The 27116-nt window shown below is 47.8% G+C and overlaps 1 protein-coding gene across 4 annotated transcripts in view; it reads right to left on the reverse strand.

Moving 5' to 3' along the window:
* VAV3 (vav guanine nucleotide exchange factor 3) overlaps positions 1 to 27116 on the reverse strand; it is a 317308-nt gene that overhangs the window by 50345 nt on the left and 239847 nt on the right. For all 4 annotated transcript variants that reach the window (XM_088474051.1, XM_088474049.1, XM_088474050.1 and 1 more), the window contains exons 16-17: positions 4870 to 4971; positions 2240 to 2331 (exon numbers count right to left, since the gene is read on the reverse strand). In XM_088474051.1, the coding sequence (XP_088330177.1) occupies positions 2240 to 2331; positions 4870 to 4971 (194 nt within the window). The remainder of the gene's footprint in view (positions 1 to 2239; positions 2332 to 4869; positions 4972 to 27116) is intronic.

Below are 27116 nucleotides of genomic sequence, written 5' to 3' on the forward strand. Positions count from 1 at the left end.
TGACTACACCTGAGGGGGACCTGGAAAATGTGAACTCTGTGGGGTCCTGAGTACCGAGTTTGAGTTCTATACCAGTGGTTCTCAAACTCGGTCCTCAGGACCCCACAAAGGTCATGTTTTCCATGTCACCTAGCAGGTGGACAGGTGTAGTCATTACTCACTGACAGCTTTTAAAAGATCCACATGTGGAGCTATTTATTTCACTTGTGATTCTGTGAGGAAACCTGGAAAACATGTACTGTTTGGGGTCCTGAGGACAGAGTTTGAGAACCTCTGTTCTATACTATCAGTTACCAATATCCTGCCCAAAAATACATCCAGATCACTAAACAACTTGAAAACTGGCTGCTGAAAGCTTGTCAAAATCTAATCAATATTAACAGAATTTTGATCAGTCCCAAACATGTATACTGTAGATCGAAAGCAATAAAAAAATAAGATAAAAATAAGATATATATATATATATATATAATTATATATATATATAAGCAGTATGAACGGCACTCGACGGTCTTGTTAACACCACATAAAGAAGGCACTCAGGGCCTGATTCAGAGGCGCTCGCAAAAAGCGAGCTCTCGCTCTGAATCAGGGCGGCCGCTTTTTTTTTTTAACCGGCCTCCTGGTCGCTGACCACCCACAGCTTTTGCGAGTGGTCGGGTGATGGTCACGATGGTTTCGACCATCGCGACCATCGGGCTTGCGACGAGACCCTTGTGGTAGGGTCTCGTTCCCGCAAGCCCCGGTGTGCTTCCTGCTCTAATAGAGCAGGAAGCTCACTACTGACATCGACACGAGTGATGTCAGTAGGGCCGCCCTCAAATGGCAGGCGTTCTTTCGAGAACGCCCACGTTTGGCCAGCCACCCCCCCTCCCTGCCTACGAAACGGGGCGAGCTGCATCAACATCGACAGCCACCCCGTTTTGCTGCGACCCCCGAGCGAGTGAAGTTCTCGCTCGCTCGCTCCGGGCCTCACGCGTTGCGCACTGCCCGGTCATCGACCCGCTTGCGAGAGCATAGCGCTTGCGAGCGGGTCTGAATCAGGCCCTCAGTCCACAGTTTCCTGAAACGTTTCGAGGTTTAATCCTCGTCCTCAGGCAGTAAATATATATATATATATATATATATATATATGTATGTATGTATGTATAAATGGAAAAACAATTGTGCAGCGGTACACACAATCCTGTTAATATTACTAGTGTAATCTATTCATAAATAATATATACATAAACACTCCGATCCTTTTCATAGTGCAGCATAAAGCCACGTATCCACTAGCAGATATTAATGAGCGATTGCACGATTACGACATCGTAATCGTGCAATCGCTCATTAATTGCGCATGAATCGGGCTTGAAAATGTCAAAAACAACCAGCAATGCGCGCTCCCGCTGGTCGTTTTCGACATCAATCATTGCCTGAACATGCTGGTCAATCTGCCGATAACGATATATTGGCCATGTTCAGGGATGATGAAGGGTGCCTACACTGAACGACTAATCGTTCAGTGTAGGCACTGCAGGGGATGGGGAACGACCGGACGATTACGATGTCGTAATCGTACTGTCGTTACCTCATCTACTAGTGGATGTGCGCCTTAAGTCTATCAGCATTTGTACCATACATGTTTTTACTCCATTAATCTGCAAACAACCCCAAAGCTGTCATTCTCCTACAATGACAGCACATGTATTACTTATATACTGCGTTTAGTAAATGTTCCTAGGATGTATACATTATTAAATAGTGCATATTATTCTACAATCTGATAAACATAATATAGCCAATTGCTCATGAGAAATCCATAATTCTGTAAGACAACATTTTTGTAATTACAAAATAGTAACGCAATATCTTCATAAATACAAATATACAATAATATCACTGCATGTATCATTGCAGTCATTAAAAAGAGGGCTTACAAATGTCATTATCTCTACAAGTGCAATAAGCATTAGACATACATTGCATTGCTTAAATGACTGCAGCCAGGTGGCAGTTGTGGGGTTAATCTCAGCAGCAATTCCTGGCTTTCTCCCTAGATAATCTTATGATAATTAAGGAGAGTCAAATTCCTCATGAATCTCACATGCTACTGTAATTGTGCATATAAATGGCAGTTTTAAGAGTATATGTGCTCCAATAAAAACACATCACACTTGGAATAAACCTTAATTATTTCTGCCTTGCTTTACGATCTCATTAAAACACTGCAATCATGGTCAATATTTCATACCTCTGCGTCCGCAGGTTTCCACTCTGCCCAAGCATTCTTTATGAGCCCCCGTCCCACATTTGGGGCAAAAATAACCCTGGAAGAATGTTCCTCTGCAAAAATAAATTTAGAATGGTTAACAGGCTTACATTTTACATAAATGTTATTGCTAAGTTACTGCGATGAAGCATTGCTTAGCATTCTTGAATATGAATGTACTTTAAACTCTCCAACAGTTGACCTTGTTTGTGAATTGCGCTCGTCACATCACAAGATGCCTGGTTTCCGCACAGATGTGCCTGAAAACTCCACCCCGAGCACATCATGGTGGAACAATCTCAAGACGCAAACTGTAAAGTGTAGATATCATATCAAGGACCACTTTACAGTGGATGGCATATTAAAGTCCTACCACTTTACAGCGGATGGCATATTAAAGTCCTACCACTTTACAGCGGATGGCATATTAAAGTCCTACCACTTTACAGCGGATGGCATATTAAAGTCCTACCACTTTACAGCGGATGGCATATTAAAGTCCTACCACTTTACAGCGGATGGCATATTAAAGTCCTACCACTTTACAGCGGATGGCATATTAAAGTCCTACCACTTTACAGCGGATGGCATATTAAAGTCCTACCACTTTACAGCGGATGGCATATTAAAAGTCCTACCACTTTACAGCGGATGGCATATTAAAAGTCCTACCACTTTACAGCGGATGGCATATTAAAAGTCCTACCACTTTACAGCGGATGGCATATTAAAAGTCCTACCACTTTACAAACACTGCTCTCATTTAATTTTTCCCTTAAAATACTGCTTAGTTTAGCTTCACTTATATACTGTACACTAATATATTCACTGCTTAGATCCCGTACACAACTGCTGTGTGACAATATGATAATGCTGTAGCCATCTGGAAATGCAGGCTTCACAGATTGAAGCAAGTGCATACAAATACGCTGCCGCCATTTTAGATCATTCACTAATCAGCTATCTGAGTAGCTCTGTTGTCACGCAGAATGGCTTCCTGAACTGACATGTCGGAACCACTTTATCTGTGTACGGAATCGCAGACGCAAGCTACGACATGCCCCGAAAATTGTCGGTACACGTCTGCTTTATTTGCCACCACTCCCAGTTACCCCCTCTAAACGGTCCCTGACTGTCGATCACTTTGCGATGTAACCCTCACCGTGGCACATGCGCAGTACGACCACGATGCATGTGCAGTCGACTGATAATTGCTGAACTGTGTGAATATCGGAGAAGCTTACATCTCTGAATCAGACCCAAGCGCACACAGAAGCTACATAAAAGCCAGCGTCAGTATTCAGGGTACCCATGAATTGAACTTTTGCCACATTAGTGATGGGAATAAGATGTATATATTTTTTAAACTTCTCTGTCGGGGTGCATGGCTCAACTGCAAAGTCCATGGCATTGCAATAGGGGCAATTTGGCGCAATGTAAGGATAAGTGTATGAGGATACTATATGAGACAGTACAGATGAGTAGCGGCAGCTGACTCTGAGCACTTGCTGAAATCTGCAGCCATGTTCAAGAATGCAACGTGGCTGTTTTTCGTGCAGCTCCGGCACACTGTGTCCTATCTCTCCTGCAGCTGAGAGTGAGCCAAGTACCAGTGTAGGTAAGTAGCGGAAGCCCTGGATAAATGTACAGGAAGTGTTCAGCCGCTGCTAAATACCAGCTATGAGGGGCTCCCAGTAGAGGGACCTCCACCAAAGTTATTATTTTTTACAGTGGAAAACCCCCTTGAGACATGTACGAGTACATTGAATATAAATATATTTCATAATTAATGGGCCAAATGTAATAGGGTGAGAGTTTAGAAAATGTGATAGTTTACTCACACTTGTCAATGTAATAGGGGTGTTCAGTGAGATGAGAAATCAAAGCCTGCAAACTCTTTCCTGCAGCTTAAGATCAGTCCTCCCGCCTAAACACTACCTACCTCTGATCTACTCACCTTAAATCAAGGATGTTAAAGGCAGAAAACAGCTAAGAGTAAGCCTGGCTACCTCTAAATTCGAATTCATTTAAATGCCATTAGCGCCCTTCACTGTGTATTGAGCAAACTTTTGTACCTGAAGCCTGCTGAATGTCAAGTACTACAGACCATAGGACATAGGCGCTGAAGAGCGCATTTGATTCTAGAAGCAGAACCACCAAACAAGGCACTATGTGACAACTACAGTACAATTATTATTATGTTTTCTTCCCTGTTGCTGTCCATTTGACTAATCATATTAAACTTTTCATAGACAACATTGGGAGTTGGCCTGGAAAAGTCTACGAAATGAAACTGCTATCCAAAGAGTAGTCTGTCCAAAGACATCTGTGGTGTTAGAAATTCAGAGTTCTTGAAGGAACATGCAATGTTTCTCAATGTCATGCTTACCTTATCTCTTCTACAACTAGGTTGTTGCATTGACTGCATCACAGTAGCACCGTATGTTTCTACAGTATGCATTAACCCTGCCCTGTTCACATGCTGCCCTACTGCTAATTCTGGTGCAAAATAAACCAATAGATAAGTGTAATATAGTCTTAAGTCATGTACAATAACATGTTCACACTATAAAAGATGAACATGATGTTTATAGACAGGCTGGATGGTTTACCTGAGCAGCATCTGACATACTTTGCAGGATGTACTACTTTCAAACGTATGCATCTTAAACTCATGATTATTTGCAGTGGCATTGTCTGGGCGAATATTGGACCTACAAGAAAAAAGCAAGGGATGGAAAGTCACACATGAAGCCACTACGTATGGGCACTACAAAGATGATGATAGCAGGTACTGTACAATTAAACTCCCAGTTCTATAAAACCATGCAAGTTCTGTATTTGCAAAATGGATCATTCTATTGAGTATAAGGGGCATATTCAATAAGCCTCGTTAACCCTAAAGAGCTTAATATAACCAATAATTACATGTCATTTTTGGGGGCGATATTCTGCAAAGTGCAGAATAATGGGTTAAAATATGTAGGACAGGTACATTGGGCTATTGTATGGATGGGACAGGTGTTTTTAATGTTGCAGGTGTGAGTTTCAGATTTTTATTCACACATTTTTAAAAGTTGTTTAAAATTACATAAGTACTAAGCACCCTTCGACTCGGTGGGTAACGCCAATTACCTAATAGAATCCTATGGGCTTCTTTTCGGGACGCGCAGAAGGATGCCGGAGGGATTTCTGGGTCATAAACCCAGAAGTCCCTCTATTGCAAAGGACAGCTTGTACCTGATAATTGGTGGTATGCCTGGCATCGTGGATCCTGCCCCTTTCGCTAGCCAATTTTTTTCTGAACTTTTCTGGGGTACAGGGTAATTTCCCCATTTTTATGCATACTTAACGCAGCTATTAAAAGCCAAAACTACCGCGCAAGGGCTTATTCCAATAGAGCTGGTCGAGAATTGGGATAGCGCATAGATGCGGTAATTTCATCTGTTGTGATTTATTTTTTTTACTGTGAATACTTGAATATGCTCCCAAGTGTCTCAGTTATAGCAACTAAACATTCCATTTACATGCAATTTATTGTTAGATACCCATCTTTTTGATATGCCGTATGATATACGATTTTAGGGATATGCATTCAGATGGTCGACATTCACTGTGTCAACACAAGAATGCCAACTGTTATGATGTTGACATGGTCAAATGTTGACATCTGCAAAATGTCGACAAGGAGAAAATGTCGACATTAGGGTAAAAACTGTCAACATTGTCACCAGGTGGACATTTTGCGAGTGAATGATGAACATGTTGACCATGTCAACAAGATAAACGAAACCCAATTTTAGGTGTTTATTGTGTGGTGTTTGCATGCGATAAGGTTTGGGAGCGGAGATGTTTAATGGAAGGAGAACCCACACCAAAAACAAAGCATCATCTGAAGCTCCTATGAATTCTGAGTGTGCTTTATGCAGAGTGACTCCAAATCAGAGATGACAAATCCACATCTGTTTAGAAAAATTACTAAATGTTTATGTACTGTAGCAGCTGAATCAGAGCTGTCACACTCTTACTACTGGTTCCCCATAACACTCCTTCTCCTATCCCATAAAAGAAACCCATACATCTTACGTTACTATCAGCAAAAAAGCTTTGGGGCGCAGGCTGAATCACATAGCGTGTACTGCAGATGTGAAATGTCATTCCATGCCTTCTAAATATGAAAATGTCAGCCTGAAAGATGCCAAGATAAAGGACAAAAGGAAAAATGTTTCCAGACAGGAGCCAGTGCAGACAAATAGAGGATTTTAGCTTTTGTTTTATCCGTGTTTAACCTCTTCATCTACAGCACAGACACCTGTAATATTCAGATGTACGTGGTTTCCACAATCTCTACACAATCTTTTCAGTCATGTTCTCTCTTTGGTGTCACCTATGATTGATGATTTGGAAAGATAAGCAGGAGCAGCTAGGATTATTGTGTATCAGGAGAAAAACACAGTATTGGTAATTATGCTGAGCTATTGGCAGTGCTATTTCTAAAGCAGGGCAGTCAGAGCCCCAGGCATAGAAAACAGTAATTTCTTGATCAGCCACTTAAATTCTGAAAAGAGCACAATATCACATTGAAGAAAAAAAACTTTGGGGGTCCCTCTTGAAATGGGAGCCCACTCGGCTCTCTCTTGCCTCTCTGCAACTCTCGGGACAATGCTGTACTAATTTGTTTCACTGTGCTCCCTATTTCTGATGGCAAACACAGCCAGATCCAACTTTCAGAGATGGAGAGTCATCAAGGTGGTGGATAGGGTTCACCCACGTTTTGGGAAATATAAGTCAACGGGCCAGATGTACTAAGCTCTGAAAAGAGATAAACTGGAGAGTGATAAACCACCAGCCAATCAGCTCCCAACTGTCATTTTTCAAACAAAGCCTGTAACATGACAATTAGGAGCTGAGTGGTTGGTCGTTTATCATTCTCAGGTTTATCACTTTCTAGAGCTTAGTACATCTCCCCTAACATGTTTAAAGTGGCTGGCAAACGTATATGACCCCCTAAAACATCAACACATTTGTCTGTGTTACGAATTACACTTAGACAGATTGTACCAGACAGTATTTGTATTGCGGGCCAGTATGCTCTTAAAAGTAAATTTTCAAACTCATAATTCATTATTTGTCTGCAGACCTTTCTTTTAAATTAAGAACAAATAAATGCTGCTAGCATAAGTATTCAATGTCTGACTAGTACTAGGTAGAACCATCTTTTATTGCATTACGTTTTAAGTTGGTTGGGGTAAGTTTCTACCAGGTTTGCACACTGGGCCTGATTCAGACCCGGATGCTATGCTGTGCTCGCTCCCACTGAGCGATTTTTCGCAATCTGCGCTTGCGTGCTAGTCGCAATGCACGTGCGCAAACCAGTCATTGCGATGGGAAAGTGCTCGCCCGTAGCCCGCAGTCAGGCCGCTATTTTGAGTGACAGATAGTGCCGTTTGTGGGTGGTAACAGGGGAAGGTGCTTGTAAACGGGGGTGTGGATGTGCGAACGCAGGTGTGCCCGACCGTCAGAATAGCATTTAAAGGGTGTGCATAATTAGCAAAGTAGCGTCATTACATACGTGACTGGATTGTATTTTAGCCTGAACTGCTCGCAATGTTGTGGTGGGAAAAGGCTACCACAAGCGCTGCGAGCTGCTCCGATAGCTCTCAATGTTCCCGATTAATCCTACAACTGCCGGAGATGACGTGTGTTGCGGCCGCTCGCTATTACTTAGTGGGCAGCTTTACGCAATGCAGTGGGAGCACATGATTTAAATAGCCGGCCCCTTTTAGCCAGCGAGTGGCCACAAATAGCGTCCGGGTCTGAATCAGACCCACTGTTTGTGAGTGATTTTTTTCCCTTTCTTCCTTGCAGATTTGCTCCAGGATGTCCAGATTCGTTGAATGATGTTTGCGGAATGCAATTTTAAAACAGTTGGATTGAGTCCTGAACATTGACTTGGCCATTGTAAAAAAATCACCATTTTGTTGTTCAACCACGCCAGTGTTGCTTTGGCCATGGTGTCCTGGTGAACTTTCTTCCAAGCTTTAGTTTTCTAGCAGACTGAAGCACTGAAGTATTGAAATATTACCCTGTATTTACCAAGATGCCCAGTTTTTGTTTAACAATAGCATCCCCACAACAACTGCCACCTCCCTACTTTGTTGTCTGACGGTGTTTGCTGAGGAATGGGCAGTGTTAGGTTTTTGCCACACATAATATTTTTAATTGGGGCCACAAAGCTCCATTTAAGTCTCATCTGACCACAAAAGCTTATCCCACATTTTAGCTGGGATTTTATCCATAAAAGCTGACTTTTTTAATGATTTACACAAAAGATGAGCGGGTTCGGATCTCAGAGATCTGAACCCATCCGAACTTAGGGGATCCGAGCCGGCTCGGGTTTTCCCGCCTGACTCAGATCTCAAAACGAGGCAAAACGTCATCATCTCGCGGGTTTTGGATTGTATAAAAGGTCCCGCAACCGCCGCCATTTTTCATTCCGGCTGTGGAGAGTGAAGAGGGAGCTGTGCATAGGGGCTGGCTACAGTTGTGTTGTCACTCAGGGGCTGGCTGCTTAATGTCCATAGGGGCTGGCTGTTGTCCATATAGGGGTTTGCTGGCTGTTGTGAGCTTGTGCTGTCCATAGGGGCTGGCTGGCTGTTGTCCATAATCCATATAGGGGCTGGCTGGTTGTTGTCCTGTCCATAGGGACTGGCTAGCTGTAGTCCATAGGGGCTGGCTGTTGTCCATAGGGGCTGGCTGGCTTTTCTGCTGTGTTGTCCCTATCTATCAGGGGTGCTCTTCATCCCCAGTGTGAAAAAAAATATAGATTTTTTTTATTTATTTCTGTGTGTGCATTAGCCACACTTATTATCAGAAACGTAGGTGCGCAGGTGTGCTGCCTGTGTCATTTATCAAAGGACTGCTACCTAATTCAGGGGTCCTCTCCCACCCACGTGACCCAATAAAATAAAATATATATTTTTCCTGTGTGTGTGCGTGTTAACAATCCACACTTATCTGCAACGTAGCTGCACTAGGGGTGTTGCCTGTGTCATTTATCAAGGGGCTGTTGCCTCTTTCAGGGGTGCTCTTCACCACCAGTGTGAAAAAAATAAAAACTATTTTTTGTGTGTGTATGCTAGCCACACTTATCAGCAATGTAGGTGTATGCAGGGGTGCTGTGCTGCCTGTGTCTCATTTATCAAGGGGCTGCTGCCTCGTTCAGGGGTGCTCCCCCTCCAGTGTGAAAAAAATAAATCTTCACTCCCAGGGTGAAAAAATAAAAAACTATTTTTTGTGTGTGCGTGTTAGCCACACTTATCAGCAACGCAGGTGTGCAGGGGTGCTGTGCTGCCTGTGTCTCATTTATCAAGGAGCTGCTGCCTCATTCAGGGGTGCTCCTCCCCCCAGTGTGAAAAAAATAAAAACTATTTTTTGTGTGTGTGGTTAGTTGTGTGCGTTAGCCGCAACTTAGCTGCGCTATATTTGCTTGGTGACACTGCTGTAAGACCGCAGTGAGTATGGAGGACAGTCACATGACAGGAGAGCAGGATCCACATACCAGTCTTGTAGCTGCCAGCAGCAGTCATGATGACGACGCAAGGCCGTCAACGTCATCTATGAAGGCCGATATACCAGGGCTTAAGTAAGCCATGTAAAAAAATCAGCTTTTATCCTGTTAAAGAAAAAAAATCTAAAGCTAAGTCAGCTTTAGAGAAACAAAAAATTGCCAATATGCCATTCACTACACAAAGTGGCAAGGAAAGGATAAGGCCTTGGCCTTTATTTATGACTGGTGGTTCTAGTTGTGATGATTTAAGCCCTTCTGCTTGTAGAAGAGGTACAAAAAAATGTAAATTGTCTCCGAAAAGTCACAGATCCCCGAGGAGAGTCCAAGTGTGTCAGTGGTTGCCATGTGTGAGCCTGACCTTTCTAATACTGTACTTGAAGAGGATCCTCCTTCCACCATTTGTGTGCCCTTTGCAAATGTGGGGATTAGTAGCACAAGTCAACATGCTGACGTAGAAATCGAGGATGCTTCTGTGGAATTGCACAAGGAGGATATTTATGTAGTTGGCGATAACAACAAGGATGATGAGGATGTTGATGATGCCGAGGATGTTTGTGTAAAAATTGTAAATCAGGCAACAGTTGTTGCCCATGGTGGGAAAATCCCATTGTTAGCATGCCGGGGCAAAGGACCAAAAAATCCACATCTCATGTGTGGAATCATTTCCACCCAAATCCGGACAACCTTTTCCAAGCCATTTGTAACCGTTGCCATGTAATAGTGAGTAGAGGTAAGGACCTTAACCATCTTGGTACCTCCTCCCTGTTACGTCACTTGCAACGCATTCATCAAATTGGAAAGGGTATTGAAACTTTGGGGACAAAAAAATGAATAACAATCAGTCCAATGTCACCTAGCTGCTCCCTTCTATCTGGATCCAAGCACCTGCAATATCCACCACCAACACCTGCATCAGCATCCTCATTCGTAACTGACTCCTCTCCCATCCGTTGTTCCTCAGAAGGATCCTTGAGTGTTACGCCTGCTGCTGCTGTTGCTATGAGTGGATCTTCATCCCAGAAGGGGACCAGGAAGAAGACTACTTTTAGTAGTTCAAGTTCAACCAAACAATTGACTGTCACACAATCCTTTGCATTGGCGAACAAGTATGACAGCAAACACCCAGTTGCACAGCAGATTACTGACGCCATAACAGCCACTGCCATTAATGCAGTGGGTTTTACACATATAATGGAGGTCCTGTGTCCCCGCTAACATGTTGCTTCTAGATTCCACTTCTCTAGAATAGCAATTCCCAATCTGTACAAGGACATTAAAACAAACTTTATCAATGTCCTCCGAAATGCCTTTTTGTCCACTGTCCACTTAACCACAGATATGTGTACAAGTGGGACAGGGCAAACTATAGATTACATGACTGTGACAGCCCACTGGGTACAGTAGGTGTATTGCCTCCAACAGTGCAAACAGCAGCATCTAACAAATGCCAGCTCATTCAGAGGCAGGCTACTTTGTGTATCACCGGTTTCACTAATACCCCTTTCAGACATACAACCCGGGAAATTTCCTGCTCAGACCCGGGAATTTCTCCTGTGCAAATTCCCGGGTATTTGGTCGAGACCACCTTTCACACTACAGTGTCTACCCCGGGAAATTCCCAGGTAGACCCCTTTCAGACAAGAGCAGGGTTTTTCTGCTTACCTGCCTTTTCTCTGCCGTCTGCTCCTCCTAGCCTATCCCCTCTCTGGCTGATGATGATGATGTTATCATTCAGCAGCCAAAAGCCGGCCAATCGTAATGCAGTTTTTTTTTTATTATAATTTTTTTAACATTTATTTTAATTCCCTGGTGGTCCAGCGGGAGTGCGGGTGGCCCGCTGTGGCACAGCCGGCTGGTGCTGGTGAGCAGCAGCGCTAAGCATCCTATAGGACGCTCTGCGCTGTCAGCTCAAACAAAGCAGCAGCGCTGAGCGTCCTATAGGACGCTCTACGCTGTTAGCTCAAAGCAGAAGCGCTGAGCGTCCTATAGGATGCTTTGCACTGTCAGCTCAAAGCAGCGGCGCTGAGCGTCCTATAGGACACTCTGCGCTGTCAGCTACATGCAAAAGCTGCTTGGTGCTGCCCGGGAGTAGTAAATTCCCGGGTAGCACCATTCAGACAGAAGCAGGGTAATTTCCTGGGACTTAAGTCCCGGGAAAAACCCTGGTCGATTGCAGGGGCGGCTACCCAGGAACGTGTTCCCGGGTAGGTACCTTTCACACAGACATGAGACCAAGGAATTTTGGCCGAGGCAGGCCAAAATCCCGGGAATCTCAGTATGTCTGAAAGGGGTATAAGAGGCATACCGCTGAGAACCTCTTAGAAAAACTGAGGGAAATCATTGCAAAATGGCTTACCCCACTTAGACTCTCCACGGGATTTGTGATTTCTGATAATGCCAGCAATATTGTGCGAGCATTACATGTGGGCGAATTCGAACACATCCCATGTTTTGCTCACACAATTAATTTGGTGGTGCAACATTTTTTTTAAAAATGACAGGGATGAGCAGGAAATGCTCTCGGTGGCCAGAAAGATTTCTGGACATTTTCAACATTCAGCAACTGCGTGTCGAAGATTGCAGCACCAGCAAGAACTGTTGAATTTGCCCTGCCATCATCTGAAGCAAGAGGTAGTAACTAGGTGGAATTCTACCCTCTATATGCTTCAGCGGATGGAGGAGCAGAACAAGGCCATCCAAGGCTACACTATGGCCTATGACATAGTGAGAGGAGCAGGAATGCACCTTAGTCAAGCGCAGTGGAGAATAATTTCTCTGTTGTGCAAGGTTCTCAAACCCTTTGAACTTGCCACATGTGAAGTTAGTTCAGAAACTGCCAGCTTGAGTCAGGTCATTCCATTAATCAGACTTTAGCAAAAGCAGCTGGAGAAACTGAAGGAGGATCTGAAACTGAGTGATTCTGCTAAGTATGTTGGACTTGTAGAGCAAGCCCTTCATTCACTTCGACAGGATCCAAGGGTCATCAATCTCTTGAAATTAGATCACTATATTTTTTCGACCATACTTGATCCTAGGTTTAAGTCATACCTTGTGTCTTTCTTTCCAATGGACATAAATCTGAATAGATGCAAAGAGCTGGTGGTGAAAAAATTGTTAGCTTAAGCGGAACGTGACAAGGCAGCATCTCCTCCTTCATTTTCTACAGCTGCCAGGAAAAAACTATATTTTCCTAAGAGACCCACTGCTCGTGGTGATGCAGATCAGTCAGCAAAATCTGATGACATCTGGTTGGGTCTGAAAGAACTGGCTACAATGAGTGACATGTCTACCGTGACTTTGTCTGATATGGTCACCATTCAGAGAATGGTGGATGATTGTTTTAGGAATAGCATCCAAATAGGCATGTCACTCAGTCTCTTTCACTACTGGCAGGAAAAAGAGGCAATTTGGAGTCCCTTACACAAACTGGCTTTGCTGTACTTAAGATGCCCACCCTCCAGTGTGTACTCTGAAAGAGTTTTCAGTGCAGCCGGGAACCTTGTCAGTGATCGTCGTAGGAGGTTACTTCCCCAAAATATGGAAAAGATGATGTTCATCAAAATGAATTACAAATTCCACGAGGAAGACCTTTACCAGCACTTAAGTCCAAAAAATACTGAAACGTCTGTAATGGTGGATTCCAGCGAGGACGAATTTATATTGTGTGGTGAGGAGGAGTAATGCACACACTGATGGGGATGACGATGACGACATCTAGTGTATTGTAAAGCCAGTTTGTGTATGAGATCATTGCCATCAATGTCCACTGCGCATTGGCAGCTTGCTTTGTGGGGGGACCAAAAAATCCAATCATTTCAGCCACAAGTGGAAGTCCCTGTTGCTGAAGTGATTGGTTTGTTAAACTGTAAATGTCCTGTTTCATATATACAACATAAGGGTGGGTTGGAGGGCCCAAGGACAATTCCACCTTGCACCTTTTTCCTTTCTATTATGTGCTGTTTGGGGCATTGCTGCCTGACATTTTTAATGTTATGGTTTCAGAACCAACTGCTGCTTGTTGTGTCAACCCGGCAGCACAAGTCGCACAATAGTGACATTCAGCCAAGGCTGCTACATGGCCCAAAGGCCACATCCTGCTTAATGGCCCAAAGGCCACCTGTCGGCCATCCTCACCAGCCCTCAAGGCTGTAACAGCCGCAACTTGACAAGAGTTACAGCCCTCAAGGCTGTTGCAGAACCGGTTCCTTCCTAATCATAGGTCTGTATTCCACTACTACTCAGCTCGTAGGCTGCATCAACAATTAACTATCAACTATCAATCCTTCAGCCAGTGGCTGCACCAATTATCAACTCTTCTTACTTCAGCCAGTGGCTGCACCAATTATCAAGTATCAACTCTTCTTACTTCAGCCAGTGTCTGCGCCAAGTATCAATTCTTCGGCCAGTGGCTGCACCAATTATCAAGTATCAACTCTTCTTACTTCAGCCAGTGGCGGCGGCAACTATCAATTCTTCAGCCAGTGGCTGCACCAATTATCAAGTATCAACTCTTCTTACATCAGCCAGTAGCTGCACCAATTATCAAGTATCAACTCTTCTTACTTCAGCCAGTGGCTGCACCAATTACCAAGTATCAACTCTTCTTACTGCAGCCAGTGGCTGTGCCAACTATCCACTATCAATTCTTACTTCAGCCAATAGCTGCACCAATTATCAAGTATCAACTCTTCTTACTTCAGCCAGTGGCTGTACCAAGTATCAATTCTTCCTACTTCAGCCAGTGGCTGCACCAATTATCAAGTATCAACTCTTCTTACTTCAGCCAGTGGCTGCGCCAACTATCAATTCTTCAGCCAGTGGCTGCGCTAATTATCAAGATCCAACTCTTCTTAATTCAGCCAGTGGCTGCTCCAACAATCAACTATCAATTCTTCAATCCTCAAGGGGTACCCCAACCATCATCTTTGCACAGTTCTCAACTCTATTTATCACTCAGTTTTGAGCCAGCTTGCTGGATGCAACCTTTTGGCCCTTAACTAGATGAAAAAAATCAATATTGTGAGCTGTGAGGTGGTCAAAATGACTGGAAAAGAGTGGAAATAAATGTTATTGAGGTTAATAATACTGTATGAACAAAAACAGGCCCATTTTATGTGATTTTAGCTGTTTTTGTTTTTAAAGAAAAAATCCAGATCCAAAACCAAAACCGAAAAACAAAACACGGAGGTGAGGTTTTGGCAAAACCAATCCTGATCCAAAACCAGGGGAGATCCAGATCCAAAACCAAAACACGGGGGTCGGCGCACATCTCTAATTTACACGTAGAGGCTAATTGTTGAATACTTATAGAAACAACATATTCAAGGTTTTTTTTTAATTTGCAGACAAATAATGAATTATGAGTTTGCATATTTCCTTTAAGAATTGAATAGTTTCCAATAAAAATACTGTCTGGAACAATCTATATGTGTCATTTTATATTCATACAAATCTGTTTACTTCTTTGGGGGTTTGAATACTTTTTCAAGGCACTGCATATGTGCGAAATATATCAGTGGTAGAGATGGCACGGCATGGTTAATGAACATAGAATGTTGAAGAGGGGTCTTGACACTTTAGTCCATACACTGGGCGGGATACATGATGCATTGCATTTGGGATGCGATGCATCCAGTCGATCTTCACATGCATGCCGGCATTGGTAATGCCGGTATGCATGACGAACACTGCAAAGGACCGCTCTCTCGTTAAGTGCAGCCATTTGCAATGGAGGGACTTCTGCATATATTACTCAGAAGCCCCTCTGGCGTCCTTTTGCGCATGCGCAGAAGGACGCAAGTGCCACAGGGGGTGCTGGGAGGGATCTGATCAGAGCACTCTCCCGATAGAAGCCCATATGCTTCTATGGGTAATGCCATCAGGAAGATGTCGTTACCTATCGCAACCAAGCCCCAGAGTGGATCACATTCTGGGGCTTGGTGCATATGAGAAATGCGGTAAAACCCGCATTTTGGGGATTTGCCCGCATTTCTCCATTTGCTGCATCCTGCCCACTGACTTTCCTTCATCTCTTTCTACATGCAAGATAACATATTGATGTTTCATATGATATTATATTATATATATTATATTGATGTAACATATGATCCTTCACTCCTGCCCCTAAGTCGCTTTCTGTCTTGCCCCTAAGTCTACTTCACTCCTGCCTCTCTGTCGCTTTCTCTCCTACCCTACTGTCGCTTTCTCTCCAACCTCTCTGTCACTTTCTCTCCTGCCCCTCTGTCGCTTTCTCTCCTGTCCCTCAGTCTCTTTCTTTCCTGCTCCTCAGATGCTTTGTCTCCTGCTCCACTGTCGCTTTCTCTCCTGCCCCTCAGTCTCTTTCTTTCCTGCTCCTCAGTTTCTTTCTTTCCTGCTCCTCAGTCTCTTTCTCTCCTGCCCCTCAGTGTCCTTAACTCCTGCCCGTGAGTCTCTTTCTCTCCTGCCCCTCAGTCCCCTTATCTCCTGCCCCTCAGTCTCCTTAACTCCTGCCCCTCAGTCTCCTTCACTCCTGCCCCTCAGTCGCTTTCTCTCTTGCTCCTCAATCTTTCTCTCCTGCTCATCAGTCGCCTTCTCTCCTGCTCCTCAGTCGCTTTCTCTCCTGCTCCACAGTCGCTTTCTCTCCTGCTCCTAGGCCGCTTTCTCCCCTGCTCCTCAGTCTCTTTCTTTCCTGCTTCTCAGTTGCTTTCTCTCCTGCTCCTATGTCGCTTTCTCTCCTGCCCCTCAGTCTATTTCTTTCCTGCTCCTCAGTTTCTTTCTCTCCAGATCCTCAGTCTCTCTCTCTCCTGCCCCTCAGTCCCTTTAACTCCTGCCCCTCAGTCTCCTTAACTCCTGCCCTTCAGTCACTTTCTCTCTTGCCCCTCAATCTTTCTCTCCTGCTCCTCAGTCTCTTTCTCTCCTGCCCCTCAGTCCCTTTAACTCCTGCCCCTCAGTCTCCTTAACTCCTGCCCTTCAGTCACTTTCTCTCTTGCCCCTCAATCTTTCTCTCCTGCTCCTCAGTCGCTTTCTCCCCTGCTCCTCTGTAGCTTTCTCTCCTGCTCCTCAGTCGCTTTCACCCCTACCCCTCAGTCACTTTCTTTCCTGCTCCTCAGTCGCTTTCACTCCTGCTCCTTGGTCTTTCTCTCCTGCCCCTCAGACTCCTTAACTCCTGCCCCACAGTCTCCTTAACTCCTGCCCCTAAGTCTCTTTCACTCCTGCCCCTCAGTCGCTTTCTCACCTGCCCCTCAATCTTTCTCTCCTGCTCCTCAGTCGCTTTCTCTCCTGCTCTTTGGTCTGTCTCTCCTGCTCCTCAGTCTTCTTAACTCCTGCACGCAATCTCCTTCACTCCTGCCCCTCAGTCGCTTTCTCTCTTGCCCCTCAATCTTTCTCTCCTGCCCTTCAGTCTCCTTAACTCCTGCCCCTCAGTCTCCTTCACTCCTGCCCCTCAGTCGCTTTCTCCCTTGCCCCTCAATCTTTAGCTCCTGCCCCTCAGTCCCCTTAACTCCTGCCCCTCAGTCTCCTTCACTCCGGCCCCTCAGTCTCCTTCATTCCAGCCCCTCAGTCGCTTTCTCTCTTGCCCCTCAATCTTTCTCTGGTGCTCCTAAGTCGCCTTTTCTCCTGCTCCTAAGTCGCCTTCTCACCTGCTCCTCACTCGCTTTGTCTCCTGCTCCTCAGTTGCTTTCTCCCCTGCCCCTCAGTCGCTTTCTCTCCTGCTCCTCAGTCGCTTTCTCTCCTGCTTCTCAGATGCTTTCTCTCCTGCTCCTCAGTCGCTTTCTCTCCTGCTCCTCAGTCGCTTTCTCTCCTGCTCCTCAGTCTTTCTCTCCTGCCCCTCAGTCTCCTTAACTCCTGCCCCTCAGTCTCCATAACTCCTGCCCCTAAGTCTCCTTCACTCCTGCCCCTCAGAGCCTTTCTCTCTTGCCCCTCAATCATTCTCTCCTGCTCCTCAGTCGCTTTCTCTCCTTCCCATCAGTCCCCTTAAGTCCTGCCCCTCAGTCTCCTTAACTCCTGCCCCTCGGTCTCCCTCACTCCTGCCCCTCAGTCACTTTCTCTCCTGCTCGACAGTCGCTTTCTCCCTGCCCCTCAGTCGCTTTCTCCCCTGCCCCTCAGTCGCTTTCTTTCCTGCGCCTCAGCTGCTTTCTCTCCTGCCCCTCAGTCTCCTTAACTCCTGCCCCTCAGTTGCTTTCTCTCCTGCTCCTCAGTTGCTTTCTCTCCTGCCCCTCAGTCTCTTTCTAAATACAAGACATCATATTGATGTTTCATATTATATTATATATATTATATTGATGTTACATATGATCCTTCACTCCTGCCCATACGTTGCTTTCTCTCTTGCCCCTAAGTCTGCTTCACTCCTGCCCCTTTGTTGCTTTCTCTCCTACCCTTCTGTCGCTTTCTCTCCTTCCTCTCTGTCACTTTCTCTCCTGCCCCTCTGTCGCTTTCTCTCCTGCCCCTCAGACTCTTTCTTTCCTGCTCCTCAGTTGCTTTCTCTCCTGCTCCTCTGTCGCTTTCTCTCCTGCCTCTCAGTCTCTTTCTTTCCTGCTCCTCAGTTTCTTTCTTTCCTGCTCCTCAGTCTCTTTCTCTTCTACCCCTCAGTGTCCTTAACTCCTGCCCCTGAGTCTCTTTCTCTCCAGCTCCTCAGTCTCTTTCTCTCCTGCCACTCAGTCCCCTTAACTCCTGCCCCTCAGTCTCCTTAACTACTGTCACTCAGTCTCCTTCACTCCTGCACCTCAGTCGCTTTCTCTCCTGCTCCTCAGATGCTTTCACTCCTGCTCCTCAGTCGCTGTCTCTCCTGCCCCTCAGTCTCTTTCTTTCCTGCTTCTCAGTTGCTTTCTCTCCTGCTCCTATGTCGCTTTCTCTCCTGCCCCTCAGTCTCTTTCTTTCCTGCTCCTCAGTCTCTTTCTCTCCTGCTCCTCAGTCACTTTCTCTCCTGCTCCTCAGTCACTTTCTCTCCTGCTCCTCAGTCTCCTTAACTCCTGCCCCTCATTCTCCTTAACTCCTGCCCCTCAGTCGCTTTCTCTCTTGCTCCTCAATCTTTCTCTCCTGCCCCTCAGTCTCCTTAACTCCTGCCCATCATTTTCCTTCACTCCTGCCCCTCAGTCGCTTTCTCTCTTGCTCCTCAATCTTTCTCTCCTGCCCCTCAGTCTCCTTAACTCCTACCCCTCAGTCTCCTTCACTCCTGCCCCTCATTCGCCTTCACTCCTGCCCCTCAGTCGCTTTCTCTCTTGCTCCTCAATCTTTCTCTCCTGCCCCTCAGTATCCTTAACTCCTGCCCCTCATTCTCCTTCACTCCTGCCCCTCAGTCGCTTTATCTCTTGCTCCTCAATCTTTCTCTCCTGCCCCTCTGTCCCCTTAACTCCTTGCCCCTCAGTCTCCTTCACTCCTGCCCTTCAGTCTCCTTCACTCCTGCCCCTCAGTCGCTTTCTCTGTTGCCCCTCAATCTTTCTCTCGTGCTCCTAAGTCGCCTTTTCTCCTGCTCCTAAGTCGCCTTCTCTCCTGCTTCTCAGATGCTTTCTCTCCTACTCCTCAGTCGCTTTCTCTCCTGCTCCTCAGTCGCTTTCTCTCCTGCTCCTTCGTCTTTCTCTCCTGCCCCTCAGTCTCCTTAACTCCTGCCCCTCAGTCTCCTTAACTCCTGCCCCTAAGTCTCCTTCACTCCTGCTCCTCAGACCCTTTCTCTCTTGCCCCTCAATCTTTCTCTCCTGCTCCTCAGTCGCTTTCTCTCCTGCCCATCAGTCCCCTTAAGTCCTGCCCCTCAGTCTCCTTAACTCCGGCCGCTCGGTCTCCCTCACTCCTGCCCCTCAGTCACTTTCTCTCCTGCTCCTCAGTCCCCTTAAGTCCTGCCCCTCAGTCTCCTTAACTCCGGCCCCTCGGTCTCCCTCACTCCTGCTCCTCAGTCTCTTTCTCACCTGCCCCTCAGCCCCCTTAACTCCTGCCCCTCAGTCTCCTTAACTACTGTCCCTTAGTCTCCTTCACTCCTGCTCCTCAGTCGATTTCTCTCCTCCTCCTCAGTCGCTTTCTCTCCTGCTCCTCAGTTGCTTTCTCCCCTGCTCCTCAGTCGCTTTCTCTCCTGCTCCTCAGTCGCTTTCTCCCCTGCCCCTCAGTAACTTTCTTTCCTGCTCCTCAGTTGCTTTCTCTCCTGCTCCTCAGTCGCTTTCTCTCCTGCTCCTTGGTCTTTCTCTCCTGCTCCTCAGTCTCCTTCACTCCTGCCCCTCATTCTCCTTCACTCCTGCCCCTCAATCGCTTTCTCTCTTGCCCCTCAAACTTTCACTCCTGCCCCTCAGTCTCATTAACTCCTGCCCCTCAGTCTCCTTAACTCCTGCCCCTCAGTATCCCACACACCTGCCCCTCAGTCGCTTTCTCTCTTGCCCCTCAATCTTTCTCTCTTTTCTGCTGTTCCTAAGTCACCTTCTCCCCTGCTCCTCAGTAGCTTTCTCACCAGCTCCTCAGTCGCTTTCTCTCCTGCTCCTTGGTCTTTCTCTGCAGCCCCTCAGTCTCCTTAACTCCTGACCCTCAGTCTCCTTCACTCCTGCCCCTCAGTCTCCTTCAATCCTGCCTCTCAGTCGCTTTCTCTCTTGCCCCTCAATCTTTCTCTCGTGCTCCTAACTTGCCTTTTCTGCTGTTCCTAAGTCACCTTCTCTCCTGCTCCTCAGTCGCTTTCTCTCCTGCTCCTCAGATGCTTTCTCTCCTGCTCCTCAGTCGCTTTCTCTCCTTCTCCTTAATCTTTCTCTCCTGCCCTTCAGTCTCCTTAACTCCTGCCCCTCAGTCTCCTTAACTCCTGCCCCTACGTCTCCTTCACTCCTGCCCCTCAGACCCTTTCTCTCTTGCCCCTCAATCTTTCTCTCCTGCTTCTCAGTCGCTTTCTCTCCTGCCCATCAGTCCCCTTAAGTCCTGCCCCTCAGTCTCCTTAACTACTGCCCCTCGGTCTCCCTCACTCCTGCCCCTCAGTCGCTTTCTCTCCTGCTCCTCAGTCTCCTTAACTCCTGCCCCTCATTCTCCTTCACTCCTGCCCCTCAGTCGCTTTCTCTCTTGCTCCTCAATCTTTCTCTCCTGCCCTTCAGTCTCCTTAACTCCTGCCCCTCAGTCTCCTTCACTCCATCCCCTCAGTCGCTTTCTCCCTTACCCCTCAATCTTTCGCTTCTTCCCCTCAGTCCCCTTACCTCCTGCCCCTCAGTCTACTTCACTCCTGCCCCTCAGTCTCCTTCACTCCTGCCCCTCAGTCGCTTTCTCTCTTGCCCCTCAATCTTTCTCTCGTGCTCCTAAGTTGCCTTTTCTCCTGCTCCTAAGTCGCCTTTTCTCCTGCTCCTAAGTCGCCTTCTCTCCTGCTCCTCAGTCGCTTTCTCTCCTGCTCCTTGGTCTTTTTCTCCTGCCACTCAGTCTCCTTAACTCCTGCCCCTCAGTATCCTTCACTCCTGCCCCTCAGTATCCTTCACTTCTGCCCCTCAATCTTTCCCTCCTACTCCTAAGTCACCTTCTCTCCTGCTCCTAAGTCGCCTTCTCTCCTGCTCCTCAGTCACTTTCTCTGCTGCTCCTCAGATGCTTTCTCTCCAGCCCCTCAGTTTCCTTAACTCCTGGCCCTCAGTCTCCTTAACTCCTGCCCCTAAGTCTCTTGCCCCTCAATCTTTCTTTCCTGCTCCTCAGTCGCTTTCTCTCCTGCACCTCAGTCTCTTTCTTTCCTGCTCCTCAGTTGCTTTCTCTCCTACTCCTCAGTCGCTTTCTCTCCTGCTCCTTGGTCTTTCTCTCCTGCTCCTCAGTCTCCTTCACTCCTGCCCCTCATTCTCCTTCACTCCTGCCCCTCAATCGCTTTCTCTCTTGCCCCTCAAACTTTCACTCCTGCCCCTCAGTCTCATTAACTCCTGCCCCTCAGTCTCCTTAACTCCTGCCCCTCAGTATCCCTCACTCCTGCCCCTCAGTCACTTTCTCTCTTGCCCCTCAATCTTTCTCTCTTTTCTGCTGTTCCTAAGTCACCTTCTCCCCTGCTCCTCAGTCGCTTTCTCACCAGCTCCTCAGTCGCTTTCTCTCCTGCTCCTTGGTCTTTCTCTGCAGCCCCTCAGTCTCCTTAACTCCTGCCCCTCAGTCTACTTCACTCCTGCCCCTCAGTCGCTTTCTCTCTTGCCCCTCAATCTTTCTCTCGTGCTCCTAAGTTGCCTTTTCTGCTGTTCCTAAGTCACCTTCTCTCCTGCTACTCAGTCGCTTTCTCTCCTGCTCCTCAGATGCTTTCTCTCCTGCTCCTCAGTCGCTTTCTCTCCTGCTCCTCAGTCGCTTTCTCTCCTTCTCCTTAATCTTTCTCTCCTGCCCTTCAGTCTCCTTAACTCCTGCCCATCAGTCTCCTTAACTCCTGCCCCTACGTCTCCTTCACTCCTGCCCCTCAGACCCTTTCTCTCTTGCCCCTCAATCTTTCTCTCCTGCTTCTCAGTCGCTTTCTCTCCTGCCCATCAGTCCCCTTAAGTCCTGCCCCTCAGTCTCCTTAACTACTGCCCCTCGGTCTCCCTCACTCCTGCCCCTCAGTCGCTTTCTCTCCTGCTCCTCAGTCTCCTTAACTCCTGCCCCTCATTCTCCTTCACTCCTGCCCCTCAGTCGCTTTCTCTCTTGCTCCTCAATCTTTCTCTCCTGCCCTTCAGTCTAATTAACTCCTGCCCCTCAGTCTCCTTCACTTCATCCCCTCAGTCGCTTTCTCCCTTACCCCTCAATCTTTCGCTTCTTCCCCTCAGTCCCCTTACCTCCTGCCCCTCAGTCTACTTCACTCCTGCCCCTCAGTCTCCTTCACTCCTGCCCCTCAGTCGCTTTCTCTCTTGCCCCTCAATCTTTCTCTCGTGCTCCTAAGTTGCCTTTTCTCCTGCTCCTAAGTCGCCTTCTCTCCTGCTCCTCAGTCGCTTTCTCTCCTGCTCCTTGGTCTTTTTCTCCTGCCACTCAGTCTCCTTAACTCCTGCCCTCAGTATCCTTCACTCCTGCCCCTCAGTATCCTTCACTTCTGCCCCTCAATCTTTCTCTCCTACTCCTAAGTCACCTTCTCTCCTGCTCCTAAGTCGCCTTCTCTCCTGCTCCTCAGTCACTTTCTCTGCTGCTCCTCAGATGCTTTCTCTCCAGCCCCTCAGTCTCCTTAACTCCTGGCCCTCAGTCTCCTTAACTCCTGCCCCTAAGTCTCTTGCCCCTCAATCTTTCTTTCCTGCTCCTCAGTCGCTTTCTCTCCTGCACCTCAGTCTCTTTCTCTCCTGCCCCTCAGTCGCCTTAACTCCTGCCCCTCAGTCTCTTTCTTTCCTGCTCCTCAGTCGCTTTCTCTACTGCTCCTGTCGCTTTCTCTCTTTGCCCTCAGTCTCTTTCTTTCCAGCTCCTCAGTTTCTTTCTTTCCTGCTCCTCAGTCTCTTTCTCTCCTGCCCCTCAGTGTCCTTAACTCCTGCCCCTGAGTCTCTTTCTCTCCAGCTCCTCAGTCTCTTTCTCTCCTGCCCCTCAGTCCCCTTAACTCCTGCCCCTCAGTCTCCTTAACTCTTGCCCTTCAGTCGCTTTCTCTCCTGCCCCTCAATATTTCTCCCCTGCCCCTCAGTCGCTTTCTCTCCTGCTCCTCAGTCACTTTCTCCCCTGCTCCTCAGTCACTTCCTCCCCAGATCCTCAGTCACTTTCTCCCCTGCTCCTCAGTCGTTTTCTCCCCTGCCCCTCAATCACTTTCTTTCCTGCTCCTCAGTTGCTTTCTCTCCTGCTCCTCAGTCGCTTTGTATCCTGCTCCTTAGTCTTTCTCTCATGCCCATCATTCTCCTTCACTCCTGCTCCTCAGTCGCTTTCTCTCCTGCTCCAGTCTCTTTCTTTCCTGCCCCTCAGTCCCCTTAACTCCTGCCCCTCAGTCTACTTCACTCCTGCCCCTCAGTCTCTTTCCCTCTTGCCCCTCAATCTTTCTCTCCTACTCCTAAGTCACCTTCTCTCCTGCTCCTAAGTCGCCATCTCTCATGCTCCTCAGTCACTTTCTCTGCTGCTCCTCAGATGCTTTCTCTCCAGCCCCTCAGTCTCCTTAACTCCTGGCCCTCAGTCTCCTTAACTCCTGGCCCTCAGTCTCCTTAACTCCTGCCCCTAAGTCTCTTGCCCCTCGATCTTTCTTTCCTGTTCCTCAGTCACTTTCTCTCCTGCACCTCAGTCTCTTTCTCTCCTGCCCCTCAGTCCCCTTAACTCCTGCCCCTCAGTCTCCTTCACTCCTGCCCCTTAGTCTCTTTCTTTCCTGCTTCTCAGTTGCTTTCTCTCCTGCTCCTCTGTCACTTTCTCTCTTGCCCCTCAGTCTCTTTCTTTCCTGTTCCTCAGTTTCTTTCTTTCCTGCTCCTCAGTCTCTTTCTCTCCTGCCCCTCAGTGTCCTTAACTCCTGCCCCTCCAGCTCCTCAGTCTCTTTCTCTCCTGCCCCTCAGTCCCCTTAACTCCTGCCCCTCAGTCTCCTTAACTCTTGCCCTTCAGTCGATTTCTCTCTTGCCCCTCAATCTTTCTCCCCTGCCCCTCAGTCTCCTTAACTCTTGCCCTTCAGTCGCTTTCTCTCCTGCCCCTCAATATTTCTCCCCTGCCCCTCAGTCGCTTTCTCTCCTGCTCCTCAGTCACTTTCTCCCCTGCTCCTCAGTCGCTTTCTCCCCTGATCCTCAGTCACTTTCTCCCCTGCTCCTCAGTCGTTTTCTCCCTTGCCCCTCAATCACTTTCTTTCCTGCTCCTCAGTTGCTTTCTCTCCTGCTCCTTAGTCGCTTTTTATCCTGCTCCTTAGTCTTTCTCTCATGCCCCTCAGTCTACTTCACTCCTGCTCCTCAGTCGCTTTCTCTCCTGCTCCAGTCTCTTTCTTTCCTGCCCCTCAGTCCCCTTAACTCCTGCCCCTCAGTCTACTTCACTCCTGCCCCTCAGTCTCTTTCCCTCTTGCCCCTCAATCTTTCTATCCTACTCCTAAGTCACCTTCTCTCCTGCTCCTAAGTCGCCTTCTCTCCTGCTTTTCAGTCACTTTCTCTGCTGCTCCTCAGATGCTTTCTCTCCTGCCCCTCAGTCTCCTTAACTCCTGGCCCTCAGTCTCCTTAACTCCTGGCCCTCAGTCTCCTTAACTCCTGCCCCTAAGTCTCTTGCCCCTCAATCTTTCTTTCCTGCTCCTCAGTCGCTTTCTCTCCTGCACCTCAGTCTCTTTCTCTCCTGCCCCTCAGTCCCCTTAACTCCTGCCCCTCAGTCTCCTTCACTCCTGCCCCTTAGTCTCTTTCTTTCCTGCTCCTCAGTTGCTTTCTCTCCTGCTCCTCTGTCGCTTTCTCTCTTGCCCCTCAGTCTCTTTCTTTCCTGCTCCTCAGTTTCTTTCTTTCCTGCTCCTCAGTCTCTTTCACTCCTGCCCCTCAGTGTCCTTAACTCCTGCCCCTCCAGCTCCTCAGTCTCTTTCTCTCCTGCCCCTCAGTCCCCTTAACTCCTGCCCCTCAGTCTCCTTATCTCTTGCCCTTCAGTCGATATCTCTCTTGCCCCTCAATCTTTCTCCCCTGCCCCTCAGTCGCTTTCTCTCCTGCTCCTCAGTCACTTTCTCCCCTGCTCCTCAGTCGCTATCTCCCCTGATCCTCAGTCACTTTCTCCCCTGCTCCTCAGTCGTTTTCTCCCTTGCCCGTCAATCACTTTCTTTCCTGCTCCTCAGTTGCTTTCTCTCCTGCTCCTCAGTCGTTTTATCCTGCTCCTTAGTCTTTCTCTCATGCCCCTCAGTCTCCTTCACTCCTGCTCCTCCGTCGCTTTCTCTCCTGCTCCACAGTCTCTTTCTTTCCTGCCCCTCAGTCCCCTTAACGCCTGCCCCTCAGTCTACTTCACTCCTGCCCCTCAGTCTCTTTCCCTCTTGCCCCTCAATCTTTCTCTCCTGCTCCTAAGTCACCTTCTCTCCTCCTCTGTCACTTTCTCTCCTGCTCCTCAGTCACTTTCTCTCCTGCTCCTCAGATGCTTTCTCTCCTGCTCTTCTGTCGCTTTCTCTCCTGCTCCTCTGTCCCTTTCTCTCCTGCTCCTCAGTCGCTTTCTCTCCTGCTCCTCAGATGCTTTCTCTCCTGCTCCTCAGTCACTTTCTCTCCTGCTCCTCTGTCGCTTTCTCTCCTGCTCCTCTGTCGCTTTCTCTCCTGCTCCTCTGTCACTTTCTCTCCAGCTCCTCAGATGCTTTCTCTCCTGCTCCTCAGTCGCTTTCTTTGCTGCTCCTCAGTCGCCTTCTCTCCTGCTCCTCAGTCGCTTTCTCTCCTGCTCCTTGGTCTTTTTCTCCTGCCCCTCAGTCTCCTTAACTCCTGCCCCTCAGTATCCTTCACTCCTGCCCCTCAATCTTTCTCTCCTACTCCTAAGTCACCTTCTCTCCTGCACCTCAGTCTCTTTCTCTCCTGCCCCTCAGTCCCCTTAACTCCTGCCCCTCAGTCTCCTTCACTCCTGCCCCTTAGTCTCTTTCTTTCCTGCTCCTCAGTTGCTTTCTCTCCTGCTCCTCTGTCGCTTTCTCTCTTGCCCCTCAGTCTCTTTCTTTCCTGCTCCTCAGTTTCTTTCTTTCCTGCTCCTCAGTCTCTTTCACTCCTGCCCCTCAGTGTCCTTAACTCCTGCCCCTCCAGCTCCTCAGTCTCTTTCTCTCCTGCCCCTCAGTCCCCTTAACTCCTGCCCCTCAGTCTCCTTATCTCTTGCCCTTCAGTCGATATCTCTCTTGCCCCTCAATCTTTCTCCCCTGCCCCTCAGTCGCTTTCTCTCCTGCTCCTCATTCACTTTCTCCCCTGCTCCTCAGTCGCTTTCTCCCCTGATCCTCAGTCACTTTCTCCCCTGCTCCTCAGTCGTTTTCTCCCTTGCCCCTCAATCACTTTCTTTCCTGCTCCTCAGTTGCTTTCTCTCCTGCTCCTCAGTCGCTTTTTATCCTGCTCCTTAGTCTTTCTCTCATGCCCCTCAGTCTCCTTCACTCCTGCTCCTCCGTCGCTTTCTCTCCTGCTCCACAGTCTCTTTCTTCCCTGCCCCTCAGTCCCCTTAACGCCTGCCCCTCAGTCTACTTCACTCCTGCCCCTCAGTCTCTTTCCCTCTTGCCCCTCAATCTTTCTCTCCTGCTCCTAAGTCACCTTCTCTCCTCCTCTGTCACTTTCTCTCCTGCTCCTCAGATGCTTTCTCTCCTGCTCTTCTGTCGCTTTCTCTCCTGCTCCTCTGTCCCTTTCTCTCCTGCTCCTCAGTCGCTTTCTCTCCTGCTCCTCAGATGCTTTCTCTCCTGCTCCTCAGTCACTTTCTCTCCTGCTCCTCTGTCGCTTTCTCTCCTGCTCCTCTGTCGCTTTCTCTCCTGCTCCTCTGTCACTTTCTCTCCAGCTCCTCAGATGCTTTCTCTCCTGCTCCTCAGTCGCTTTCTTTGCTGCT

The sequence above is a fragment of the Taudactylus pleione genome, unplaced genomic scaffold (genome assembly GCF_031769625.1).
Source record: "Taudactylus pleione unplaced genomic scaffold, aTauple2 ptg000146l, whole genome shotgun sequence".
NCBI lineage: Eukaryota > Metazoa > Chordata > Amphibia > Anura > Myobatrachidae > Taudactylus > Taudactylus pleione.